The 27,288-nt window shown below is 47.9% G+C and overlaps 1 protein-coding gene across 1 annotated transcript in view; it reads left to right on the top strand.

The window, feature by feature from the left end:
• Positions 1-2,318: 2,318 nt before the first annotated feature.
• The window catches only part of ANOS1 (anosmin 1), a 190,055-nt gene continuing 165,085 nt past the window's right edge, over positions 2,319-27,288 (top strand). Inside the window, exon 1 of the mRNA XM_079910394.1 lies at positions 2,319-2,625. Coding sequence (XP_079766520.1) covers positions 2,428-2,625 — 198 coding nt within the window. The 5' untranslated portion in view covers positions 2,319-2,427. The remainder of the gene's footprint in view (positions 2,626-27,288) is intronic.

Raw genomic sequence — 27,288 nt, 5'->3', positions numbered from 1 at the left:
TGTGATTTCACCTTCTAGAATATAAACTTCATGATATAACGTGCAGAGTTATACATGAAAGATACCATCAGAAAATATAGGCATCATAATACCCTTACCTTCATCAAGACCAGGTATTTGCTTAACTTCAAAACTCAGACCCTGTGGGAAGGAGGCACTGCAGCTCTTGGAAGTGTTTTTAGTCATTCCTGAATGGAAGCGGTAACATTCAGAAGACAGTCCCTGTGTTTAGCTGTCTCTCCTCCGTTGGTTGACTTGAGGCTCAGTGCGCCTTCCTGCTTGGGGTCACCACGGTTAGCTTCCTTGCTCTTAGTCAATACTGAGTATGTTTAACATTCTTTAAAAAGATTTCCATCCACAGTTCTGAGCATCTTTGAAACAAACTTATGAGTTCACGTGAGCCCATGTCTACATTTTTTATGTTTCCGGCTCACGTGTAGCATCGTCACGCTAAAAGCTACAGGTGCCGCCGGCTATGTAATTCGTGGGACCTAGGGCGAGATGCAAATTCGGGCGATGGTGTTGAAAATTAACATCAGCGTTGTGACGCAAGAGCATTAAACAAGGTATGGATCCTTCCAAGGTCACACACCCGCCAGGCCAGCTCTGCCTACAGAACCTTTTGAACAAAACAACGCTGGTTTTTACAACTCATTGGGAAACACGCTAAGCAATTAATTTTATTGGCCTTGCTGATGTAAACTCTATGAAGAAATATACATGTAAGCTGATGTAAAGGAAACATGGGTCTAATAGGGTAACTGCAGATGGTTGTTGTTACCGTTGAACAGGAAGATCTCAAAATCTCAGAGTGGAAAATCTGCAGAATTTTAGGGGGACAGGATTGGAGGTTGGGAAAAGCCACGGGCTCTGTGGGAAGAAGACCCCAGCTTTGCGCGGTATCTTTGAGCAGGTTGTGTGCATCTAGACGCTCTAGCTACGCTTAGTGGTGCATTTAGGGAGATACCGCGTCTTGGAATGTGCGAGTGCAATTCTGTACGAGAACGTGGCAGTGCCAGTTCACGGGAGTATCCGTCAGTTGCCCCGCATCCGAACGAGTGTGCGTGAGTCTTTTGGACTCTGTTGCGTTACATAAGTATCCCCAAGTTTGGAGCACAGCCTTCCTCACATCCCAGCCCTCTGTAGGCTCTCCTACCGGCAGGGGGCTGGAGCACAGTCACTTCCCAGTGGAGCTCAGGGCAGTACAGAGCTTTGTTAGGGGTGGTGTAGCATAGATGCTGCTGCGTCTCTTCCTCTGGTGGGGCCCTAGCTGGGGATGGAGAACGCGTGTGGTGAAAGAGCATTGGAAGAGAGTACAAGAGGGGACGGGGCAGCAATTTTGCTGCTGAAAAGGCCAAATCAAAAGACTTGGGCCAAAGACAAGGAGAAGAGTGTAGGAAAGGTTTGTCTTGAATAAGTCACTCAGGCTGGGCGGGTAGTGCTTACTAGAACAACACACACCTGAGGAAACCAGGGGGCGGGTAGTGCTTACTGGAACAACACACACCTGAGGAAACCAGGGGGCGGGTAGTGCTTACGAGAACAACACACACCTGAGGAAACTGGGGGGTGGTCTATGAGCTGCCAGCTCAGATCGGTTTCCACGGGACAACAGGAAGGAGGGAAGGAAAGGATTGGAGGAAGGTCTGAATGGAGGGAGGAAAAAGAGAGGGAAGTAGGAAGGAAGGGAGGAAGAGAGGAAGGGAATGAAGGAAAGAAAGAAGGAACGAGGGAGGGAGGATGAGGGACGTGTCAGTCAAACGTCCCTGCCTGGCCTCTGTCTCGCCTTATTACACCCACCACAGTCCTGTCACTTAGCTCTTTCCCACTCCTCGGGAAAAGGGACATTCAGATAAGCGAAAGCATGAGCGGAGCTGAGCCCGGGGTAGGAACCGGGGAGAAAGCCCACAGCTTAGGGGCGCTCCGCCCTTCCTTAGCCTGTTCCCATGCCCTTATGGGTGCCGAGGCCCTGCTGCCCGAGACAGCGCCTCACATCCAGGCCCGGGCTTGCTCGCACCTGACGTTCACTGGATGGCGTGGGGGAGGGGGGGCTGGAAGGAGCGCAAGCGGACCGTGGGGGAACCTGCGTGGGAGCGGACCACCTGGAGAGGGGCGCACGGCGGCGCTCGGCCGGCATCCCCCTGCGCTAGAGCTCCCGGCTCGCTGCCCCTCAGACCTGCCCACGGCCCTCCGCCCGCCCCCCGTCACTCACTTCCCTTCCAGCCAATGGCGCGGCCGCCTGTCACCCTCACCCCACCCCTGGAGGCAGAGCGGGGAGGGCCTTGGCAGGGAGGGCGCGGGGCCGGAGTTGAATGATTGAACTTTCCAGCGGAGTTGCGGCGGCCGCGAGGTTCCCGGCAGTGCGGCCCCGGCGCGGAGCTGGGAGCCTCGGCCAGCGCCCGGCGCCCGCGCCCCCAACCCGCAGCCATGGTGCCCGGGGCGCCCCTGACCCTCTGCCTCTGGCTGGCGGCCTCCGGGGGATGCCTGGCGGCCGGCTCCGGCGCGACGGCCGCCCGGCGGCTGGACGAGTCGCTGTCGGCCGGGAGCGTCCAGCGCGCCCGCTGCGCCTCCAGGTGCCTCAGCCTGCAGATCACGCGCATCTCCGCCTTCTTCCAGCACTTCCAGGTATGAACCGCCGCCCGCCCGGGTCCTCCCCGGCGCTGCGGGCCGCGGCGGGTGCGCACGGGGCGCGCGCCTCCCAGCCTCGCCGCCCAAACTTCTCGCCCAGCTCAGCCGGCAGATCCGTCTTTCCCTCCGCGTGGATTTTACAGTCTGGGTGCGCGAACCCTCTTTTCCAGCACCGTCCCTGCTCCCGAAAGGAAAAAGAAGCCTGCGGCATCTTTACCTAACTCCCTTCTTCCGAGGGGGAAACGAAAGGCGGTTTCTCTGGGAAGGGAGAGCAGTTGTGTGGCTTCCAAGGGTGGGAGTGTGGGTTTGTTAGTTGCCCGGGACTTCCGCGCGGGACTGCGGGCTGGTGGCGAGTCCCGCAAACTCCGGGGCGCTCCGGGCCCTCGGCGCGGCGGGCACAGAGAGCGAGGCCGGGAGGCGCGCACCGCTGCGCCCGGGGACCCGCGCGACGAGCCCCGGCCCCGCAGGTGCCCGCGGGAGGACACTTTTGTCTCTTTCGAGCTTTGCTTTCGCCCTCGGCGGGCCGAGAGCTCGCGGCCCACCCTTCGAGCCCCGGGCGGGGCACTTGGGCCAAGTCGTGCGTTCCAGCGCGTTTGTGTTGGGGCCCGGGGAGGCGGTGGTGATGGTAGCTGTGCGCGCCCCAGTTCGGAGCCCCAGAACTTCCAGGTCTCGCCAACGAATGGCGTGGAGAGTAAGGGAAGGGATGCAGGGGATACGGGACTTGGAGGCGCCGTGTTTGGATGCTCTGAGCGGGCTCCCGGGGGTCAGTATCTCCCCCAGTCCTCGTAGGTTCTGTCGGCTTGAGGGTAGGAGAGCTTGTGGGAGTGTGGGTGTTGGGTGTGTAGAAGGTTCAGAGAACGGCACGCTTGGTGCTGTGGATGGCCGGGATCCTCGGGCGGGGGGGGGGGTGATGGAGGGCGCCACAGAGGGGAGGACCCCCGCGGGACTTGCTCAGGGACACTGGCCGAGGGTGGGCGCACGGGAACCGCTCCCGGCCCCGACCGAGGCGCGCCCCACAGCTGCCTTCCCCAGCTGACCCGAGTGCGCGCACTCTGAAACCATTCACGCAGATAACCGAATTCCTCTTGTCTGCCCTGGTTCTCGCCCTCGCCTTTTCGTCTCTATCCTTAGTTGCTCACCTGCTCCAAAGTCCCAGCTTCTCGCCGCAGGGAAAACTGCGGAGGCCAGAAGGAGACCGGGGCTCCTGGGTGGGGTTCTAAGCCGAGCCCTCTGCCCTTGAGAAATAAACTGGGCGTCTCTTCCACTCGGGCGGGATACATGGGCCTTCCCAGAGGCCCTGGGAACTGAGCTGCGACAGGAGGCCATCGTAATGACCGTGGAGTTGGGGACGAATCTCCGAAGTCTGAAGCGATGTTCATTCTGGCGTGAGAACTCATGAAACCTCGCGCCGAGTGGCACAAGGAGAACTAAAAGTTGGGATCTTCAGAGAGTGAACCAGCTGGCGAAGTTTGCATGCGCCTGAGTGCGTGTTTCTCTGTGTTCTCAAAGAAGCGACATCCGGTGGGTGTCAGAGAACTCGGCGCGCTCTGCTGTCCTCGTGGGTCTTCAGGGAAAGGGAAAAGGGAGTGTGGTCTCGTGCGCTGAAATTACGCGGACATCCTGGAGAGGGCCCCTCCCCAGCCCCCTGGTTTCCAAACCGCCGGCCCTGCGCTCGCAGCCACTCTCCCGAGGAGACGCCACACTCTTGTGTAGACGACAACAGAAAACAAAACGAACCGGCAGCCTGTTCCCAGGGAGAAAGAGTATCTTTTCTTTTTCTTCTTTCCTTCCTTTCTTTCTTCTTTCTTTTTTTAAATTGAATTGTCAGTTGCTGTAATTTATTTGTTTTACAGTTTCAGCGGCTAAAGAAGCAGTTTAGATCGAGCCAATTCCCGTGAAAGGCTTTTCTTGTGGTCTCTTGGCATGATTTCTCTTCGGAAGAAAAACTGCTGACAGAATACACATTGCCAGACAATCCTGATTACATTTTAATTAGCTGGTGAAATAAGCCGCAAATTACTCAGGACTTAATAACTGCTGTTTTTGCAATCAATTGCAAAGCCATTCTTGGAGGTTTAACCCTAACCTGGTAATGCCTATCTGATTTATCTAAATTGCAGGGATTAAGCGTTCTTAAGATTTGAGAAGACAGAAGCACACACTCCTTAGAAAGCTGCAAGCTTCCCTGCCCCTCCCCCTTTTTAAATAATTGGAAGGATGCGGAGGGTGCAGCCTGGGGGCAACTCATTACGCTGCACGTGGGATTTATTAATGGGCGGGAGAAGCTGGGCTGGCGGAAGGGTTCGGAAGAGCCCCTTCTATCAGGGTCACCCCACCCACCTGTGCAAGTAAACCGGAGCAGAAGGCTGTTTCTGGAGCAGGTGCGGGTTCCCAACTTCTCCTGCACAGTTCCCGGCCTCCTTTAAAGGAGCTGCCAGGGCCAGTGACCTGGGGTAGCAGGCCTGCAGAGAAGGCTGGGGTCCAAACGTCTCCGCCCCGGTTCTGCACACTCGCCAGTGCCTCCCAGCCTTGCAGCTCGAGGCTGGAGGTGGATGGAGCGCACGCGTGCCTCCACGTGGGTGGGGCTAGATCGGCTTCACTTGTCAGTCATGTGGCTGTCAACCTTGCCTGATGGCACGGGGGGCTCAATACTGATGCTTGGAAGTGGGTGTGGTGATGGGGATACAGGAGTGTCCGTATCCTGAACGATCTGCCCACGGTCCCCGACCTGAAGGAGCTTAGGATTTCATACTGCAAGGGAGATGGATTCTGAACTGAATCATTGATTTCACCACTGAGGGCTGCCTCTCATTTGTGAAAAGCAGTAACAGGTAGCACCTCACAGGTTGTCAGTACCCGGCTCCACGATGCCCTGCGCAGGGCATTTGGCACGTTGCCATTTCAAGTTCACACGTATCATGCGTGCACGTGGCTAAAAGCCTGGCAACGGAGGCGGTTGGGAAGGGCCTTTCCTCAGTGAATGCAGCTGAGGTCAGAGCTGTGGGGTAAGGAGCAGGGAGGCGGGCTCTGGAGCTGGGCAGATGGCGCTCTGCGTCAGGCTTAGCCACTTGACAGATACGTAGCTTGGGGAAGATCACCTTCCTGAACTTCCAGCCTCTCGTGTGTCCAGTAGGACACCTGCCCAGCCAGGTGGAGATCATAAAACCTGTTGGGAATAATGAAAGCGATGGTAATAAAGGGGTCACCGTTCTGGGGGTCTTACAAGTCTGTCTCATTTCATCCCCACAACCGTCATACAAAGAAGGTACCGTTGGTGTCCTCCTAAGAGCTGATGAGGACCGGAGATGCTGAGACGCTAATAGATGGGGGACCTGGGTTCCCAGCAAGGACAGCTACAGGTTTGGGATTTGTTCTTATTTTTAGGATTTTATTGGTTAGTGGTTTAACTTCAGAACTGGCTGCCTATTTCTTAGGCCGCAGCGCCAAATGGAAACATGTCGTCCATTATTCAGAGAGCGAGAAGTGTCGTCGATGGAACTAAAATATAAAACTTGTTCTTTCTTCTGTGACCCTTCTCTTTTGGAATTTGCTATCCAGTGCTGTTCTCGGTAAAGCGTAATTTACACATGAAGTCATTCGCGTGGAGCTCACTGTTCATCTTTCTCTTGTGCACTGTCAGTGTTACACGCGAATATCAGAGCATTTCACTTGTATGTGGAAAATCACCAGCAGTACACAGTTTTGATGTCCTGGTTCATCCCTGGAGGAAAAAGTGGGGACCAGACTCAGGAAGGTGGGAAGGAGGACATGAGGACCCCCAAAGTGCCCTGTGTAGGGTGTGCCCAACGGGTGCCCCACAAGGGGATCTCGCGGGACATGTGTAGACCGTCACGGGCACCGGGGGCTGGCGAGCGCATACGCTTGCTCAGGCACGGCCCTTGCCCAGTGCCCTGTTCTACCAGCTGCTGGACCAGCGCGCTGCACTTTGTTCTAGCCGCATCCTCAGGAAGCTGAACCAGGGCTCTCCCCCTCCGACGCTCAACCCATAGCAGATGGTCAGCCCCCAGGTGTGCTTAGATCTGCTTGCCAGATGCAATTAGCTACCTGCATTAGGGACGGGCAATAGGCTTGTTCCCGTGGAGTCTTGGGCTGTGGCTGGCCATGCACCAAACACAGTATGATGGTCCCAGCCTGGGCCGGGGACAGCCACCACTAAATTCTGGGACACATCAACGCATGCACGCGCCACCCTGACCCTCCTCGTGCCCACTCTCAGGCCCCTGCAGAGGAGAGAGGGTGACAGTGATTTGGGGGTGAGGTGGGGGAGGCTGGGAGGGTTGGGGTGCCAGTGGGCCAGGGAGTGGGCCGCCGAGGATCTTCCCTGGGGAGGAGAGGGGTGGGGAGAGGCGGCATCATGCATGCCGGAGGCTAGAACATGCTCCCATATCCCCTCAGACTGCACACACGAAACGCAAACTCGAAGATAAGATCTTTGAGGATTTCAGCGTGGCGATCTCGCACACTAACCCTCAGGTGCAGGGCCCCTTCTGAGCGAGGGCCACGTGCACTGGTCATTTGTCCCTGAAGCTGGCCCCGGTTTGGGTTTTTTAACCCTTGGAAGAGGGTAGGTTAAGCCCCCTTGTCCTGGTGGTTCTTCATAGTCTGTCCATCGTGTTCAAGGGTACAATGCTGACGTGCTCACTTGGGAATAACCTGCCGTGCACTTGTTTTCTCAACCTCCCTAGAAGATTAAAGAAGAGGGAAAACAGTGAAAATGTGCCTGAAATTAGCTGTCTCTTTTTGGGTGACTCTCATTTAAGTTGAGAGTGGCCTCCTCTTCTGTGCTTGTTGGGACATTCAGGGCGGAGACCCTGCCTGTCTCGCTAGGTTCTGCTCATCATGGCAGTCATGGATCTGAGTCTCAGAGCCTTGCAGATAGAGTCCTTCCACTAAATATTAGCAGACCTGCAACCTGCTCTTTCTCTGCCTGAGTCTTCTCAAAGGAGGCTCAGTAGAATTGGGCTTGAGGAAAAAGAGTAGCCCACGTGTAATAAAATAGGAAGAGTGCGTCTATTTCTTTGCCAGATTTTGGGACCGGAGGGGAAAAGTGGGTGGAATCTTGTTGGAAGATAAGTAGCAGGTTGCTGGCAGCCTTGGTCCTAGGGCTCTAGAATTTTATTAGCGTTAAGAGATTCCAGCTTAATGGGACATTATTCACTCTCCAAACTACTGCTGATAGACTCGTTTAGGTAGCTGATTAGAGATCAGAGGCTTTTTTCTAGCAGTAATTGGAAGCTGTTTGTTTTGGCAAAAGAGAGAACTAAGCTGGCGATTAGCTCCTTCTGCTTAGAGGACTAGCCTCTCCTCTCAGAGAAAGTAAACAAACAATTAGCGCATCAAAAACCTTCAGCAGCCACGACTCTGCCCCAGGCTCGCAGATTTTTGGAGGAGCGATTCTTTGGTGAATATACTCAGCTGTGGTGTGTCCCTTTGGCCTGCCGTGAGGTTGAAGTTATACGCTAGAAAGTCTCTGGGAAGAGAGGCCATCCTCAAGTTTGACCTTTGTATTTCCTGGTCTGGGTCACTGGATCTCTGGCTGTGTTTCTAAGAATTTCTGAATTTGACCCAAACTAAACATTAGGTTATTCATGGCAAATTTTCCTGTTTTTAATACAGCATTTCTCCTTGAACCGTGATTCACAAGTGTATCTTATTGTGACTATTACAGAACATGAAGAAAACACATTAGAAAATGCCAACTTATTTATTTCTTTGTGCACTGTACTGTTAGCGGAGAAATATATTTATATATCTATATGTTTATGTATTGAGTATAGTATATATTTATATATATTTCAATATATTATATTAATAAAATACATACATGTATGTATGTTTAGAGACCTACATTTAAAAGTTAATGTTGTTGGTTTAAGCATTCCCACCCTAATAACCTCCTAACTTATAATTTTTTAATGTTTTTATGAAACAGATTCATCAGATTTCACTGTATAACCTACCTGGGTATGTTACGGCAAATGGGCATAAAACTTGCAGGCTACGTAAAGAAACGTATCAAAGTGTCAGTGGGCATTGATTGTATTCGTGCAGAAATGGAGAAGTTCCTACACATGGAGAAGTTCTCCATGTGAGTTGCTATTGCCTTCCGGAAATCTGATTCTTACACGGTTTTGAGGGTTGGGCTTGGGACAATAATCAGTGAAGCGTATCTGTATTATTGAGAGGCATTTTTCATATGCGCAACAGTACTGGTGAAAATAGCAAACGCCCTGTTGGAATGCTTTGTCAAATTACCCCATAACTCATACTGTTGGTGCAGTGTCTGAGCTCCAAGTCCTTTCGAGTGCTGAAGCCAGCCACCTTTCAACATTTCCACTCACCCTGCACTCCATATTTTGAAAGTATGTTGTCTATCAACATATGGCCTTTATTAAGTATGACCTACTTTTTCCTCTTCACATTAATCAAAGATATCCATAACTCCTTCAAACTTCAGATCAGCGTGAGGTCGCCCACATTACCACAGTAGACTGATAAAACTGACATTCTTGACATTTTAGTTATTTTTGTACCACCTATCTTAGGAGAACGTGTAATTTGTTTCGGAGTCTCTGAATATTGGAAATGGGTCACAGACACCTATTCCTTCTCGGGAGACGCTGCTGGTGACTTTCTGTCGCTCACCCCGCCAGCCCCTGGCTCCTGGCTCGGCAGCTAATAGCTTACAGCTGCTCCCCCTGAGAGACTAACCTTTAGCCCCTGGGCACCATCTTGCCAGCAGGGCAGTGTACCCTCCTTCCCTGATGAGGGCAGGTCATGGCCATTGGCTCACCGCTGGGGGATACAGGAGGCCATCCCTCTGCTGGGATCAACTCTGGTACAATTTATGCTCCAAAGCATTGCACAGGGCCAGGCTTATCAGGTCTCTAGCCGAGACCACATCCCTAGTCAGGTCCTCCTGCATCCTTCCCTCCCCTTCCACTGAGAGCTTCCCCCCTGATACATCACATTCACAGAAAGCCCCCTTTCAGCCTCAGCTTCCAGGAAGCCCAACCTCAGACACCTACCTTCAGATATGTCATCGAATTCAACCCTTTTGTTTTGCAGATTAGATAGCTCGATGCTTATAGGAATGATTCATTCAAGCACATACACATGATAGATAGTAGAAGTAAAGGTATAACCCAGCGTTCACAACTCTCAGCTCAGACTTTCCCCACTACCCCCTTTGCTGGGCTTCTTATTATTTATTGTTTTAATTTTTATTTTACACTGGAGTATAGTTGATATACAGTGTTGTGTAGTTTCAGGCGTACAGCAAAGTGAATCAGTTATACATATATCCATTCTTTTTCCGATTCTTTTTCCATATAGGTTATTACAGAACATTGAGTAGAGTTCCCTGTGCTCTACAGCAGGTCCTTGGTGATGATGTATTTCATATACTGTATGGTAGTGTGTACATGTTAATCCCCAACTCCTAGTTTATCCCTCCCCCTCCTTTCCCCTTTGGTAACCATAAGTTTGTTTTCTAAGTCTGTGGGTCTGTTTCTGTTTTGTAATCCACCATTCCCTTTAAAAAAAAAAAAAGAGTTTATACAAATTAAAAAAAGAATCCTTCTAGACGAGGAAGCACGTTGAGTCGGTACGTTTTCTGTTATTTGAATTTAGTTTATCTCTCCTGATGATTTCAGTAAAGAGCCTCAAATCTTGATCCTAAGACATAAGCACTTCATGCGCCTTCATTGCCTCTGTGAAAAAATGTATATAGTCGGCGCTCCGTGTGCTCTGGTTCTGCCTATCCGCAGTTGGTTGAATCTGCCAGTGAGGAACCCGTGGATACAGAGGACCGGCTATACGCTTATTATAATACGGACCAGCTGTCCGTATTACATAACGGACTTGAGCATCCGCGGATTTGGTGTCCACAGGGGTCCTGGAACCAATCCCCCACAGATCTCAAGGGAGGACGGCGCTGTTAAAGGCAGCTGGCAACAGTTGTCTGGTAGGTGGACAGTAGGTGGGGTGAGGGGACGTCATTAACCTCAGTACCCCTGGCAGGTCTAAGAGGAAGGCAGAGGGGACCAGTTAGTTCAGATATTAACCACCTTTGCGTTTACTCAGCAAGTGACCAGGCTGCCACGTCCCCCAGGACCTAGAGTCCCCTCCATATCTTTAAAAGATTATGCACATGGTTTCAAGATAGCGAGCGGAGGCATTTTCCCTGATGGTGATGGAGAAGGTTGGATAAAAGTGGTTACCCCTGATAGCCGATAAGTAAGGAAAGATTGATGGAAGCAGTGTTTATGGCTCATTTTAGTGTAAATCTCAGACGGTAGATGCTGGGTCTGTTTCTCCCTTAAAAAACAAACCCGCAAAAACCGTCCCTTTAATCGCTTCTGCTTATTTCAGCTAACATCGATGGATTGCTGCAGTTTCAGAGATGAGCTGGCAGAATCCCTAATCTTGAGGGGTTTGTAGTCTGGGAGGCGCTAAGCCCTGTAAACAGACCACTGCCGTCCACAGGGAGGGCTCGGGGAGTTACCTGTGTGAGATCTCAGGCCTGTTGCTGTAGGGGACGTGCGCTAGGGGAGAGGACACTTGAGCTGAGCCTCGAAAGCTGGGCTCTTCCAACCGTAGAGCAGCCAACGTGAGTAAATGCAGAGTCTTGCAGGAGTTTGGTCTGTCTCTTGGGGGCTCTCGGTGGCCCCTAATGGACGGGATGCAGCGTCAGCCCGCCCAGCCAGCAGCCAGGCCATGGGAACTTGTTGGTAAGAGCTGGGACAAAGCTCGAGTGCTCTGTTCTGCAGGACGGGTTGAGAGCAGGTCATCCCACTTAGAGGTGTCTTCCTGCTTCTTGCTGATCTGGTTGGACATCAGGCCACGCTACCAGCTGCCCTCACGTTACTGAGTTGATCTCTGTGGAGATCCTCACCAGCACCCCTAAGAAAGAGCCCCCGATGAGCATAAAAAGGAGAGAAGGGGGCTGCCTCTCCCATCTCCCTGCCGTCATGCTTTGGCTTACGGAAGGACCGCAGTTCCGAGTGGTGGGGCTGGATCCTAAGTAAGAAACTCTCCTGAATCACTGAGCCACAGGTTAGAAGGTCTTGAGCATTCATTGCATTTTTTTCTATCTTGGTGCTGAGAGAGTAGTTTCACATAAAATACCTATTTGACCTTCACAGCAACTCTTTGAGGTCAGGAGTGTTATTTTATGTTTACAGATAAGACAACTGAAGGTTGTGAGCTATTGGGAAGTGAGATAACCAAGTCTTCGTAGCAGAAACTCAAGCCCTAATTGTCATGTTCCCAAATATTTATACTAAATGATCTGCTTCTCAGCATGTTGACAGTGAGAGAAGACAGGGTGAAAATATCAGCTGTAATATCATCGACAATCATGGAGTTTTGGGGGGAAACGGACCTCCATTTCTCAGTCTCTCCTTGCCTCTTGGAGGTACCACTGCACCACGAAGTGGCACAGCTGTGGACGATTGAAAGGTTGCTGGTGTGATAGAAAAAAACCATTAAAAATACCAGTCCATCAACGACATCCACTGTGCATCTGTCTATCCCAGTCCTTCCTCCAACCAATAGGGATCTGTCACACACAGTTGATTTTCAGGTAGCTTAGATGCTGGGGACCCAGCATAAGTGACACGTGCTTCCTGCCCACAAAAGAATTATTTTCAGAGAGAGAGAGAGAGAGAGGCAGACATTTACACAAATAGTCGCAAAGAGTTGTTAAAGTGAAGAGAGTGTTATAATCATGAATCATCTTTTAAATCCTTATAGAGAATTGTTTAACACATTATCATAATTTCTTAGATGAAGATTTTTTTTCCCTTATAAGTAGATTTTGTTTAGGTCCACCCAAAATCCCACTCGTCTAGCAACATAGCAGAGTAGTATTGTGATCCTTGCGGGAATGTTTCACGAACAGCTGAGCTCCTTGATGCCATGGAGGGTGAGTTTGTTGTCTGGGAATGACAGAGGTCTCAGGGCTTCACCCTTGACCTTCATTCTTGGCTACCATTGCTGCTTTGTACAGTGGAGGGACACATTTGGAATATTTGCAAGTGGTGTTCATGGCTTGTAGGTATGTGACTGCTACTTTTAAGAACTCAGTGTGTCTTATAAGTTTGCTTGCTTTTGTTTTGGTTTTGGGAGAGAGTGTGTGTGTGTGTGTGTGTGTGTGTTTACATTTTATCATTCTTTCCATCATCTCTGTAAGATATAAAAGTTGGACAATAAGGAATTCTGAGAAAAGAATTTAGAAAATTCTCAAGGCTGCACATGAGAAGAAAATGGTGATGAATTGGGGTTCTTTAATCCCCCAGAGGGCAAAAATCTATCCTCAGGGGAATCTGAGAAACAATGGCTCTTCAAGAGGGAAGAAAAGCTCTTAATTCACATACTATTTATCCTTTTGTTTTAAATTATAACGTTCGTCATTTAATAAGCTTTTCGGTCTCCAAGTGATTAATACCCTGCCAACTTGAGAAAATAACATTCTGTTAGAGTGACCTCAAAATATATAATTTTGTATTTCATATTACCTTCCTACTTCGAAAGATAAGGCAGATATGCCATCACCACTGAAAACAGTCGAGTAATGTCTGGTGACCGCCATCTTCATTTTAGGGAAGTGCGGGTTCTTACTGGCGTGCATAGGATCTCAAATAACCTTCAGAGAACAAAAATGGATGTTTCCCCTCAATTCAGTATCTAATTATCATGGATGACTTTTTAAATTTCATAGCTAATTTCTGGTTATATCCAAAGAAGTGACAATTTTATAAGTCTGTAAGTGAAAACACAAGACAGAGGGTCCTTTTAATGAAACAAGAAACATTAATTTTGCACAGTAATCCATCACCTTACGAACATGTCGTTAATCCTGCAGGTGCTGGGGACAAGAAAAATGATGGGAATTCATTCACTTAAGCGACTTAGAGCTCTTTTCTCCACATTCTGTTTGTAGTTTACACCTTTTTAAACCCACTTGAATATTCTAGCGCATTAATAATTCTTATGTGTGAAACGCATCACAGTGTTTTTGTTCTTCCTGTCTCCCTCCGATGCAAATGATGGTCTTGTCTGAGGACAAACCAGGTGGATCACATTCTTGGGAGATTACTGACAGCTTCTCTAAAAGAAAGACTGAAACAGTTGAGAAATTCTAAATGAAAACAAATATAACGCTTTCAGGTTAAAGGTGATTTTACCTGTTACTCATTGTGTCTCAATTGAGTTCATATAAGTGGTTCATCTGATGTACGTTTATCAACTCTTGTTTAATTCTCTGATAATGCGTAATTGAGAGAGCATTTTCTAGACGTAAATAAATGCCTCTATTCCTGTCTTTAAATGCCTACACTACTGGAATGAGTAGCACTCTTTTGAAATTTATACTGTTTGTTATACTTTGTGGACTGGAAACAAAATTGACAAAGGCTTGCAATAGTGAGAGAGATTTTGAAGAGGATGCACGTCTTGTAGTGCTATGTCACTCCAGCCGCTGGACAGGTTTCCAAGTGCTGTTATAGCAACCCAAATATGGCAAGGATCCTGGCATCTCAGGATCATTAGTTTGCTTTCCAACGGATGAGCAGACCCGTTCAGAATGCAAATACCAAGACCATTTCCAATCATGAGGGAATCATCACCACCACCACCACCATCATCACCATTATCATCATTATTACCATCACTACCATCACCATCATCATCACCACCACCATCACCATCATCATCACCACCACCACCATCATCACCATCATCATTATCATAACCATCATCACCACCACCATCACCATCATCATCACCATTATCATCATCATCACCATTATCATCACCACCATCATCACCATCACCACCACCACCATCATCACCACCATCACCATTATCTTCACCGTCATCATCACCATCATCACCACCACCATCACCATCACCATCACCATTATCATCATCACCATCATCATCACCACTATCACCACCATCATTGTCATCACCATCATCACCACCACCACCACCACCACCATCATCATCATCATCACCATCACCATTATCATCATCACCATCACCATTATCATCATCACCATCACCATCATCACCACTATCACCATCATCACCATCACCATCATCACCACTATCACCATCATCATCATCATCATCATCATCATGATCATCATCATTATCAGCATCACCACCATCACCATCATCATCAAAGCATTTGAAAATATGACACTGCTCCCTGAGCAATCTCTGTACAAACAATTCTGTTGAGATACTCAGATTTCCATGCCTGTCCATCATGGCAGGCTAGTTATTTTTGCCCCTGCTTACTGATGTCTGTCCTTCCCTTGATGGCCATTCCCCCACAAAGAGGGTTTTGCTCACCATGGAGGAGAAACCTCGTGTGAAACAAGGATCAGAAGACCCCCGAGGCATCAGGGTGGCCCATTCTTGCCCAGCAGTCGTGCCATATGGATGATTCAAATATAGGTAAAGTTACGAGCTGCAACGCAGCATACCTTGGAGCTTGCTGTCTGGAGTGGAAGCGTGTTAGCGATAAGGATGCCAAGCTTATGCAGAAGTTACTGCTTTCAGGAACGATGAGCAGAAGGTAGGAGACCGGCCGCCGTTAAAACATTTTGGTAACTGCGATTCCTTTGCATTTCTTCTGTGGCAAGGAAGTGCAGAGAAATCATCCAAGATGCTGTCCACGATTAAAGATAGTCATTGGTTGAAGACTTTCTTGGCTTCTCATTTGCTCGTTCACGTTTTGGGCTGTTATAGCCATTCAGAACTAGAACTTTGCCTTTAAAACCTAAACTATGTACCCCAGTTCCTTTCTTCCTCTTTTAGACATAGGTAGGCCCTCGGTAGAGGTTTGGCAAATATCCCTGGCGCATCTTTGACTAGAAATGCACTTTCGCTCCCTTTCTGTCACCCCCTCCTCTCTCCCTCTCCTTCCTTTATTTTGACACTTGGCTGTACCATTTTGAAAGCAACACAGCCAAACCCATTTGCTGATCATTCCAGAAATGGCCTACATCTGGGAAGTTATTTTCCCATTGGGCCAGAATCTGAAAGAAAGTACGGAACATCTTTTGTTGTTTCCACATTTTTGTATCCGGAATTATGAGATAATGTCCTCACAGCTGCAAAGAAATAAAAAAAACGCTTCTGGACAGGATATATTCACTTGTTAAGTATCACCAGAGAAAAACCTATTTAGAGGTGAGACTCCATGAGAACAGACATCCATTTGTATTTTGATGTTTCTGTTATACAGGGGCCATGGACTTGTATAATACTTTAAACCTGTTTTTTATTGGGCAAGATTGGCATACTCTAGTCGCATTTATTACTCCACAATTTTGACAAAAAAGGAGGAAGTTTCTTCTTTTTTGAACAGCCATATGAAGTTAGGGCCAAAATGCTTTCTTCCGTATATATGTCTGTATGTGTATGATTCAAGAGTGTCTAGTTCATGGTTTCTCAGCCTTGGCACCACTGACCTTTGGGGCCAGATTATCCTTTGTTCTGGGGTCTGTGCTGTGCATTGTGGGATGTTTAGCAGCATCCCTGGTCTTTACCCACTAGGTACCAGTAGCATCCCTCCTACCCCCAGTCATGCCAAAAAAAATATCTCCAGACATTACAATATGTGCCGTAGGACAAAATCACCCTTGTAGAAAGCCACTGGTCTAGTTCTCTCTCTTTTTACTTGACGTCTGTCTCGGTTGATGTGTCTCTAGTTCAATATCTGTATTCAGATATGTGTATCCACATCTAAATGTATACGTGTATGTATGACCCTTTTATTACAGATTCAGTTACCCTCTTTGAAAGAATAAACTCAGAGACATGAGTCAATACATCGATTGCAGTAACAGTGTTCTTTTTCACTTATAACATGGGAGTTTGGAAAGGTGCTCGTTTATGTCTCCGTTTGAGAATCTAGGAAAGAATAAGGCACTTATTTCGGAAAAAATGCTTGTCTTCCATTCTATAGCAAACATTCTCCTGAATGAAAACAACAGTATCTCTGTCTTTAGCAGTGATGATTCTGAAGACATGTCATGGCATCTGGGGATGTGATAGCCTGTAAGAAAATCGGGGTTTTCCAGCCATGCCCAGTCTAATGTGTAAAGCTGGTCACATTGCATCTTTTCCTTTAAATACCTGTTATGTTTTTAAAATTTGGTGAGCTGGTCCGAAAGTCTGATTCCCTCGGAACTTCTTTGCAAGTACACTGTCTTTTCCTTTTAAGAAACTTGTGTCTCTGAGCGTTCTTGCGGACCGCTTACGTGCTCTTTAAGTGCCTCGCCTAGAAAGTGGTGGCGATGGTAACACGGCTTCCCTGGATCGTGCTATGATACGCCACACAGTTCACTCGGAGCAGAAGCTCACGTGTACTTAGGTCTCCAGAAGTATTGGCTGCTGTGGTTCAGGTGAGCGAGGCACAGGGTGAGTGCTGTGCTGAAGATGCTGGGACAGAAAATGGAGCAGCGTGCACCCCTCGATCCTTCACAGGCTGGTCTAAGAGCAGTAAAAGGGAACTTCAACAACCTGACTTTAAAGTGGGCCAAAGACCTCAACTGACACCACACCAAAGAAAATATATAGATGGCAAATAAGCACATGAAAAGATGCCCCACATCACATGTCATCAGGGAAATGCAAATTAAAACAACAAGGTAGCACCACATACCCATTAGAATGGCCGTAATCCACGACACTGACAGCACCAGATGATGCCGGGGATGGGCAGCCACGGGAACTCTCCTTCCTTGCTGCTGGGAGCGCAGAATGGGACACTCACTTCGGGAGGTGAGCAGTTTCTTACAAAACGAAACGTACCCTTACCCCATGGTGTTTCTTCAGATGAGATGAAAACTTACGTAGACGATGAAACTCGCACTTACATGTGTAGAGCAGCTTCATCCATCATGGCCAGAACTTGGAAGCAGCCAGATGTCGCTCAGTAAGTGAATGGCTGAGTAAACGGAGGTACGTCCGGATTATGGAATACTGCTCAGCACTGAACAGAAATGAGCTATCGAGCCGTGAAAAGACACGGAGGAACCTGAAGTGCATACCACTGTGTGAAAGAGGCCCATCTGAAGAGGCTGCACACTGTATGATTCCAACCGTATGCCATTCTGAAAAGCAAAACTATGGACACAGTGAAAAGATCAGTGGTTGCCAGGGGTTGGGGCTGGGGGCTGGGTAGGAATGAATAGGTGGGGCACAGAGGATTTTTTCAGGATTTTTTTTTGTTGTTGGGGAACCAACATTGTTTTCTTGTCAACAGAACCTGCCTGGGGAAGTAGGGGGCCCACTCTGCCCCCAGGGGGGCTATAGACCTTGGTGGTCTGGGGCCCGTGGGAGAGATGGGTCCACCCAGTGAGAACAGCTCTGGCCACCACTGGCACCTGGGTGGTCAGAGGCAGGGTCTGGGGGGCGAGCAGGGGGCATGAGAGCCCTCCGGGGACCTGGGTCTTGGTTTCCCCTGGCTCATCTGCAGGAGGCCAGTGAGGGCGATCAGCTCACGCCCACTGAGCCAGGCAGCCAGAGGATGGAGTGGGGAGGACCCAGGGGGACATGACTGGGGGTGAGACCACCAGCTTCAGAGAGCCCATCACCTGCTGAGGGGCCTGAGACAGGTGCAGGGGAACACACTGCCCACAGGGCAGCGGAGGGTCAGAAAGAAAGACATCTTCACAGCACATGACTGGGAACCCTGCATCCCTGGGTGGCTGTTCTCCACTCTAATGTCCTGCTAGACTGGCCCTGAGGCCTCTGCCTGAGGCTACTTCATACAGAGGCCAGAATGAGGGATGGCACAAGGTATGATACTATAGTTACGGATATGTCATTATACATTTGTCCAGACCCATAGAATATACAGCCAAGGGTGAACTCTAATGTAAACTATAGATTCTGGGTGATAATGATGTTTCAGTGTAGCTTCATCAGTTGTAACAAATGTGCCACTGATTGGGATGTTGATAATGGGGGAGGCTATGTGTATGGGGGAACAGGGGGTGGATGGGAATCTCTGTGCCTTTTAGTTTTGCTATGAACCTAAACTGCTCTAAAAAATAAAAACTTTTTTAAAATAAATGTTTTAAAATTTAAGTTTTTGATTTAAAAAACCCTTTGAAGTTTCTTCGAAAGTTCTTAGTTCTAGGTAGTGAATGAAATTCAGATCTCTTATATGCTCTTGTCACTTAAAGATTTTCTCTTCCCGTATGATGCATGGGAATAGCTTAAGTAGATTTTTAAATTGAAATTTGAAATCCAGGATAGGTATTGTGTAAGTAGAAAAGGCCGTTGAATTCTAGGTCATCTATTCTATTAGGAAAACATAGCTGGCTTCCCAGATGCTGGGTGCTTATAATTCTGCAGATAACATATTTTTCTTGAAATTGACTTTTTATTTTTGCAAAGCGAGGTCTTTTCTTGGGGTTATCGAGCTTTCTCTTGTATCCCATTTAATTCATCATGTTTTCTCAAGTGATCTCTCATTAAAACATGCTATTTTTTTTGAAGTTCATATTAAAATAACCCGGAATCATGATGAATGGGCTAGAATATCATATAAGTCAGGGGATAATGTACTATGAGGTGTTCTGTATTAGTTTGATTAATTATTCTGTACTCTCTAGTGAATAGCATAAATTAGCACAATGAAGAAGCATATATCACAAGAAAACCATGTGACAAAAATCTGACTTAGTAAAGGCGATTAGAATGGGAAAACCATGTATCTCTAGTAATTCTTTTTTCCTGCTTATGTTTTCTCCACTACAAATGAAAGTCAACTAAACTACATCCTGAGCCTTCCAGCCAATATGTGTGTATCAAGGTGGTAGACTTTGCTTTAGTATTAAAATAAGTCCTTCTAGGATTTATTGAGTGTGTTCCAAAACGCGTTACTAAACTCTTGTGTAGGAATGCAAATAGTTTTCATTTATGGGGCATTGTGTGTTTTTTCAAGTAACATCTTTTAAATGGTTGTAGTGATAATAGCAATAGAATCCAGTTCATGTATCCAGTTCATGTCATCTGGCAACACATTGTCTCTGGTTACTATTAATGCTTCTGAGTAATTAGCTCGATAATTTAAAATTAATCCTTAGCCTCTGCTGGTCAACACACCAGAAACCAGGCCGTAATGAGTCTCTCGGGAACTGCTTATTATGAAGCACGGATCACCCCTGTCAAGTTTCACAGCTGCCAAGCATCTATTTTGAAAAATAATAGGGGACTTGAGAGTGTCTTTAAAGACTGCTGTGATTTTCCTCCTCACCGTCGTCCCAGTCAGTGCATAGCATCTTCCTCGAGTTGTTTATTTTATGAAGATACCCAGAGACTGAGGTGAGGCCGAGACACAGTGGAGGCCAACGTGGCCTGGACCTGCTGGGGATCATTGCCCTGGGTGATACGTGCTCCCCGAGGCAGTGTCGGCCCTCAGGCTCAGAAGCAGAAACGGACTTGGAGTGGGTGGAAAATCAGGCGCGCGCGCGCACACACACACGCACGCACACACAGACACACACACAGACACACACACACACACACACACAGACACACACACACAGACATCCAAAGATCAATTTATTACTTGATAAAGAGGATAGTATGTCTCAGTACCCAGAATGCTATGAGATACCTGAAGAGCTGGATGAAGTACTCAGGACTCTACGTGGTAACGTGGAGAGAGAGAAGCAACACTTGGAGTGGGTTTCCATGAAGTCCTGTGTAGCAAAGTACGACCAGCAGTCCTCCTCCCTCTGCAGCCAGGTTCTCTAGCTTCAGCAAGCCTCAGAATCAGTGGGTAGCCTTGTTAAAACACAGCTCGCTGCACCCCACCCTCAGAGCTTTTGATTCTGTGGGTCTCGGGTCAGACTCGAGACGTGCATGTCTGACAAGCCTCCAGCTAAGGCGGACACTGCTGGTCCCGGGACCGCACTTTGAGAACCACTGATGTAGGGTTATTTATGCTCTGGGGCTTCTCTCTAGGGTCCTTCTCTGCTTGGTAAGTTGTGCCACGTTCTAGCATGGAAACTTTACGTTCTCTGCCCCCTGACCGCAACATTCCTCTTCTGACCAACCCTCCTCCTTCGTTCCAAGTTACATAACATTTATTAAGATTTAGCTGATTAAGTAGGAGTCGGTGGTGGCTTCCTCAGCAGGAATGTCACTGAGGGCACAGTTTCAAAACAGTCACTTGTCTAGGGAGAGGGATGGAGTCTCCGCTGGCCGTCATCTCTTTTGAAACATGGGTCACGGCTCCAATCTGTTGATGGGGGAAGAAACCCATCACTGCTTCCTCTGACCATATGTGTTCAGGAGATCTAGGTATAGGGGGAAGACGCCTTAACAAAGACCTCAGAGAGCAAAAGTCATTCTCAGGCAAGGTTTGTTATGAAATGAATTCAAGAACATGACGTTGGGGGGTCTGGACAGGGTAGAAAGAGCACCATAGAATGGACTGGTTCCCCTTGGGGGAGGGCAGATGCTGGACATGCCCACATCATCTCCTTGTGACTGTGTGGTTGCTTATTTAAGAGGGCTGTTTTCACCCCAGACTGGACGGCTTGATCCTAAAGAGTCTACTCTATGGTTAACAGTTGTCTCCTTATGATGCAAGCGTACGCTTTAAGTACTTTATGTAAAACACGAGGGACCGGTCATCGTTGGCGGCGAGATGGAGAGAAGATGGGACGTACAGAGACACTGCGCTCTGACCGATGCCGGGAGGTGGCAGGGAGGTCAAAGTGAGGGAATATACCCCGACAGTGATTTTTTGAAGTAAGTGGAAAAACTGCATGAAAATATTAAGGCAGATTCTCAGTTGGGGTGGAGGTTGGGGTTTGGTTGAAACAACATAGCATTCCTTCCATGGCTTTGATTTAGTTTTAGTCACTGTTATGGGATGAACTGTGTCCCCCACCCCCCAAATCCATATGCTGATGTCCTCACCCCCAGTACCTCAGAAAATGAGCTTACGTGGAAATAGAGTTGTTGGAGATAGAATTGGTTAAGATGAGGTCATACTTGAGTAGGATTAGCCCCTAATTCGATATGACTGGTGTCCTTATAAAAAGGGCAGATTTGGACACAGACACGCATAGATGTGAGGACACAGGTAGAAAACTGTGTGACGATTGGATTTGCAAGAACGGGCAGCTAACGCTTAAAGGACCCACACTCCCTGGTGGCTTTCGGGGGGGGCGGTTTAAAGGCATCATTTGGGGTGAGGGTTGCAGGGTACATGACTTTCTTCTGATTGGTTGGTGGTGAGGTAACAGGAATCTTAATCATCCACCTCTGGTTCCCACCAGACTGGGTCTTGTGCTCTGTATGTAATCACCATCTTCCACCCGGTGGGAGCCTTAGTTTCTGAAGAACAGCTCAAAGATATGTGCAGATGGTTATGTATGTTCCTTGAGGAGCAACTCGGACTGTTTTATGCTGAACTATTGTTTAAGCTATCATTACTTTTTTTGCTTAACTGCTTTTCCTGTGTTTCTGCATTCCCTCACTTCCCTAATTAGTAACTACTTAAGTCTGCTCTTTAGAACCTAGGGAAGACCTAGAAGACTAAAGCCTTTTTCTGTAAACAAGAAACAGGGTAGACGGAGGGGCTTTTGTACCAGGGAGGACCCTGCAGGGTCCTGCTCAGTTTCAGTCCCCCCTTTTCTTTGCTACTCCTCGGCCCTGATGGGAACAGGGACAGGACAAGAAAGGGAATAAAGTTTTGGATAGAGAGGTTAATTTTATACCTGGCAGGGGAACTCGGTTTTAGGGGGACTCAGTTTGACCATAAAGCAAGGAACGGCTAAAAGTTAAGAGAAGGGCATGGACCAGATTCTCCCCTAGGGCCTTCGGAGAGGGTTTGGCTCTGCTGACACTTTGATCTCAGACCTCTAGCCTCCAGAGGTGTGAGATAATGTGTTCCTGTTGTTTAAACCATCTAGTTTGTGGTACTTTATTACAGCAGCACTAGGAAGCTTCTTGTCACTGTGTTTCATTTTGAGTTTTAAATACTATTAGGAATAGCGTGATACTGTGATTTATAAGAATATATATTTGGTTGTTCAGGCGACCAGAGTATTTGTCATATTATGTATTTGGTCTTCACCCATTGGTTCCTGACTCACAACTCTTAAAATCCTTGCAATTTCCTGTAATAAGAGCGATGAAGGTATCTTTTGTTACATTAATGAGAACGGGGTGACTTTTGAAAAGCTCCTGGGTAATCTAAAGAAGGGGGTTGGTTGCCGCCCCCTTCAGACATCCTGGGAGGGGAGGTGGGCTGGAGGTTGGATCAGTCACCAGTGGCCCAGGATTTAATCACACCTATGTAATAATAATAAGTCTTCTGTAAGAACTCAAAAGCATGGGGTTCAGAGAGGTTTGGGGTCGGTGCCCACGTGGAGGTGCTGGGAGGGGGTTGAGGTTGGAGAGAGCACGGAAGCTCCGTGCCCCTTCCCCATGCCGTGCCCTGTGCTTCATTTCCATCTGGCTGTTCCTGAGTTACGTCCTTTTATAATAAGCCAGTCATCTAGGCAGTAAAATGTTCTGTGGATTCTGTGGGCCGCGCTAGCAGATTAAACCCAAGAAGGGGTCATGGGAACCACTATTTATAGCCAGTTGGTCCCAAGTACAGGTAACAACTTGGACTTGCAACTGGCGTTTAAAGCCAAGGAGGGATTGTTGGAACCGCCAGTCTGTAGTTTGTTGGTCAGAAGCTCAGGTGATAGCCTGGGCTTGCTGTTGGCATCTGAAGGCGGGGGGCAGTCTAGTGGGACTGAGCCCTTATCCCGTGGCATCTGGCGCTGTGTCAGGGTAGATAGTGTCCGAATTGAATCACCCTGTTGATGTGCAAGAATTGCTTAGTGGGAGAAACCACCCTCCCCCTCGCAACACACATGTTGGAATTGGGTCCAGGACCCCCAAAGAAATAGTATTTGTTGTTATTAGATTTTTAATGTTCCCCCAAATGGGGTTATGAGTTATGACTTTAATTTAGTGCAGCTCTGCGTTGAAGTACTGGTCTGATCTATGCTTTGCATGGACCTCGTGCGTTTGCGAAGATTCCAAGCAACCAAATGATATAGAAGTTCACGACTGACCTTATTCCTAAACAGTTGAAAGTCATTTTCTTTATCATTAAATCAAAACTTATTGAACGCTCTTAGAATTCTGACTTCTCCACAGTTAATCAATCCCGTGAGCCAGGCAGGACTCCAGAACCCTCTGTGAACTTCTTCTAAGTTATTAAGAGTCGCTCCTCGTGCGAAAAGCGCTCCTGTCAATGGATTTGCATCTTGCCAGCTAGACAGTCGTCTTGACTTTAAATGATCCCAGGGGTCTTCGTAAACATCTCTGTGACGATCTTTCTAAAAACACTCTTCTTCGCATTTTAGTAAAGAAGAAATTAATTTTTCCGAGAGCTCACAGTTTACGAGGGAGAAGTGACCTGGGATGCTCAGCAGGGTCTTCTGACTCCACATGAGGTGTGCTTTGTACTAAAATATTTTGGTTTGAATCAACAATGTGTTACATATTTTTAGACTTCCTGGACTCCACTATCTGCGTCTCTAAAGAGAGGGCATTGGTCTTGAATCTCCCTTAACTCTCCCAATTCTCATGATCTAGAATTTTCCTCAGATCCTGGTGTTACCAGTATTGCTGATGGCTGTCACGTGTTACTCAAATCTGTGATAATGAGTGACCCAAGTGGCGAGACAGTCCTAGGCATGGTCATTCCGAGGTTTAGTGCCATCACTGGACACTTACATCCTCCCTCCCCACCCATTCTGCACTTTCCCTTCTCCTCAGGCACTGGTGGGCATTTCTCAAAAAGTTCCCCATTTCACGTTCACTTCCAAGATGCGGGCTGTCTGCATCATTATCTTGGTCCCGCCGTTGAGTTTCATGGGGTTGAGGAACATCTCTGTGGCCTTCCCTCTCAGGACTCAGACTGAATGGACCCTGTGTTGCGTCTTTCTCATGTGGCTTTGGCCTTTCTTTGTAGGTGTTGTAAGTGTTTTGGAGAGTTATTAGAGGTGTTAAGTTAATTAGAGGATAAAATATTGGCAGGCAGAAGGTCTGATAGTTAATACTTCTTACCCCTTTGCTCTTTAATGGTTTTGAGAGGTTTAGATAGGAATTCAGGGACGGAAGAGTCGATGAGACAGGGTAACATGTTACTGGGACACTGTAACCTCTTTCCTTTGGAAAGTTCCTTGTATCGTAAGACAGTGGCATGCCATTAACGACTGACACGTGTCGTTTTCAGCAAGAAGGTGGATTAAATGACCCTCAAAGGTCTTCTCTGTTTTGTAATTATAGGGTAGCGTCTGAGTCAGAATTCTACAGTTCACAAACATTTTGAGTGCGTGTTTGCAATCATGTTTTGGGTCCCTTTCCTCGTCCTGGTTGTACGTAGACAGCAGGCTTGGTCCTCGTCGAATAGATCTTATACTTTCACAGAGAGGGATTGACAGAAATGCCCACTGATGCAAATGCTTTGCACAGAACATGACTGTTAGTAATGTTGAAGGAGGTCTCAGAGAGCTCTGGGATCCCACATGGCTCATGTGATGAACGGTGGAGAGCCCTCAATAAGTTTTGCTATAATAAATTGGTTTTCAATTGCTTATGAATAAGAGCAGCTTTTGTATACTACCCTTCCCAGGTAGGACAAGATTGAATCCCTCTGTAGCTCAGAGATCTTGTGAAGTCATTGTTCTGGGAGCTGACTACATCCCTTTAGATTCTGCTAATATTTCTCCTAATTTTCTGTTTTGTTCACGTCTAAAACATCCCACCATAAAAACACAACAGCAACAACAGCAACAACAATAAAGGAAAGAAAAGGCCTAAGAAGACTCCTAAATATTCCTAGTCATTTAACGTTGCCTAAGTATACTTTAGTGAGTTGTAAATATGTACCTCATCCCTGTCTTTCCAGAGAATGATAGTAAGAGATGTAATGAAGAGTTGCGTAAAGTTACGTTTTTAAATTGCTGTTCCACATTGCTCTTGCATTTTTTCCTCCTTTGATAATGGTTTGAACTCTTCGCAGGAACTTTGATGTGTCTTTTAAACAATATTTCCACTGTTCCTTTCAGTTGTTTGGTACACAGCCTCACACGAAAGGTGCTTTCAAAAGGGCAGATTAACACAGCTGCCTATAACAAGTGGAAACGTATTGGAAAAACAATATGTTCTTCGGTGAACGTGCTCAAGAGACCACAATTCTCTTAGTTTCAGGAAAGATGTATTAACCTGCAGTGGAATTGTGGTGGCTCCTAAGCTAGCCTGGTGGATCGAGGAGCATCTTGTTGGGACTTGCAATGAAGAGATGTGTCCTTGGGCTGCAATGCTGACCCCCTACCAGCCTTTTCCTATAAACCCACTTCCCTCTGCTGCACTGGAGGGGCTATACTTCCGTGCTGCTCTTAACACCGTCCCACCATGGGGTTCCTTTCTTCACCCCCCTCATCTTTTTCGAGAAATACGCCTCGTATCTGCTTGCCTTTGTTGAGACTTAGCTTCTCCCAGAAGCCCTTCCATTGGAGAAAGCGCATTCCCTCACACTCGATGTCTACGGCAAGATGCATGCTTTTCTCGGGTGGTGTTATGCGTGCAGCATATTCTGAGGTTTTGAGATCTGAGCTCAGCACCTTCCTGGGTGGTGTTCTTAGGATCAGCCCTGCAGGGGAAGTGGACGGAGCCTGGAGCGGGAGGCGGAGGCGGGCTGTGGGCCGGAGCAACTGCAGCCACTGCGGGTCCCGTCGCATGCCCTGGAGCTTAGGGTGCCTTGAAAGTTACCCCGAATGGGACGAGGTTGGTCCTTTGTTCCCCAGCATCAACCAGGCATTGGATACGGGCTTCTCCCTGAAGGAACGTGGCCTCGGCTCGGCTCTCTTCAACCAAGTACCACTTCTGGGCGGGGAGAGAGGGCGTTTAGCCGTGAGCTGCCAGCTCTCAACACTCTCAGGAGCCAGGAACGTGTTCATTTCAGTCACGTGGTTGGGATGTGGGGCCATCTGGGTGGTCCATGGCAGTATTTCCCACAGACAATTACTCTTATTTTGTAGAACAGAATTCTCCCACAGTTCCAACCATTGGCACACCTTGGCGCTCTCACCCACCAGAACGCTTCTGTCTTACGCTTTTTAAACTCCACTTTTCCATGCTGAGCACAAGCACCTACCATTTTAGTGCTTTCATTTCCTTTGCACAAGCGCTCTGTCTCGTTCAGCACAAGACCTTCATTCCGGAATCCCTCAAAGTTGAGATAGCCTATTGGCCTAGTGTTTACTACACGTGCCACATTGTAAGGAACGTTCGGGGCATCTGTTAAGCTACAGGTTCCAGGGTCGCGTCTAGGTCTGCCGAGTCAGTCCCTGAGAACCTTTGTGTTTAACACATTTCCCAGGTGATTCTGGAACCAGGCAAGTTTGCAAGTACTGTTACATTGACCCTTCTTGTCACTTCCTGCTGAGTCCTGCCTAGGACCCGTGATGCATCATTTTAATCTTTTTTTTCCCCCAGTAGTTTCGTTTTCTTGCCCTTTGGCTACTCTCTAGCTATAAAATTCTAACTCGAAATCTGCCAGGCTCCAGTAGCTGCCTGCTTGGA

The sequence above is a fragment of the Stenella coeruleoalba genome (assembly GCF_951394435.1).
Source record: "Stenella coeruleoalba genome assembly, chromosome: X".
Lineage (NCBI taxonomy): Eukaryota > Metazoa > Chordata > Mammalia > Artiodactyla > Delphinidae > Stenella > Stenella coeruleoalba.
The sequence above is the reverse complement of the archived record's forward strand: the minus strand, read 5'-3'. Positions and strand labels throughout refer to the sequence as shown.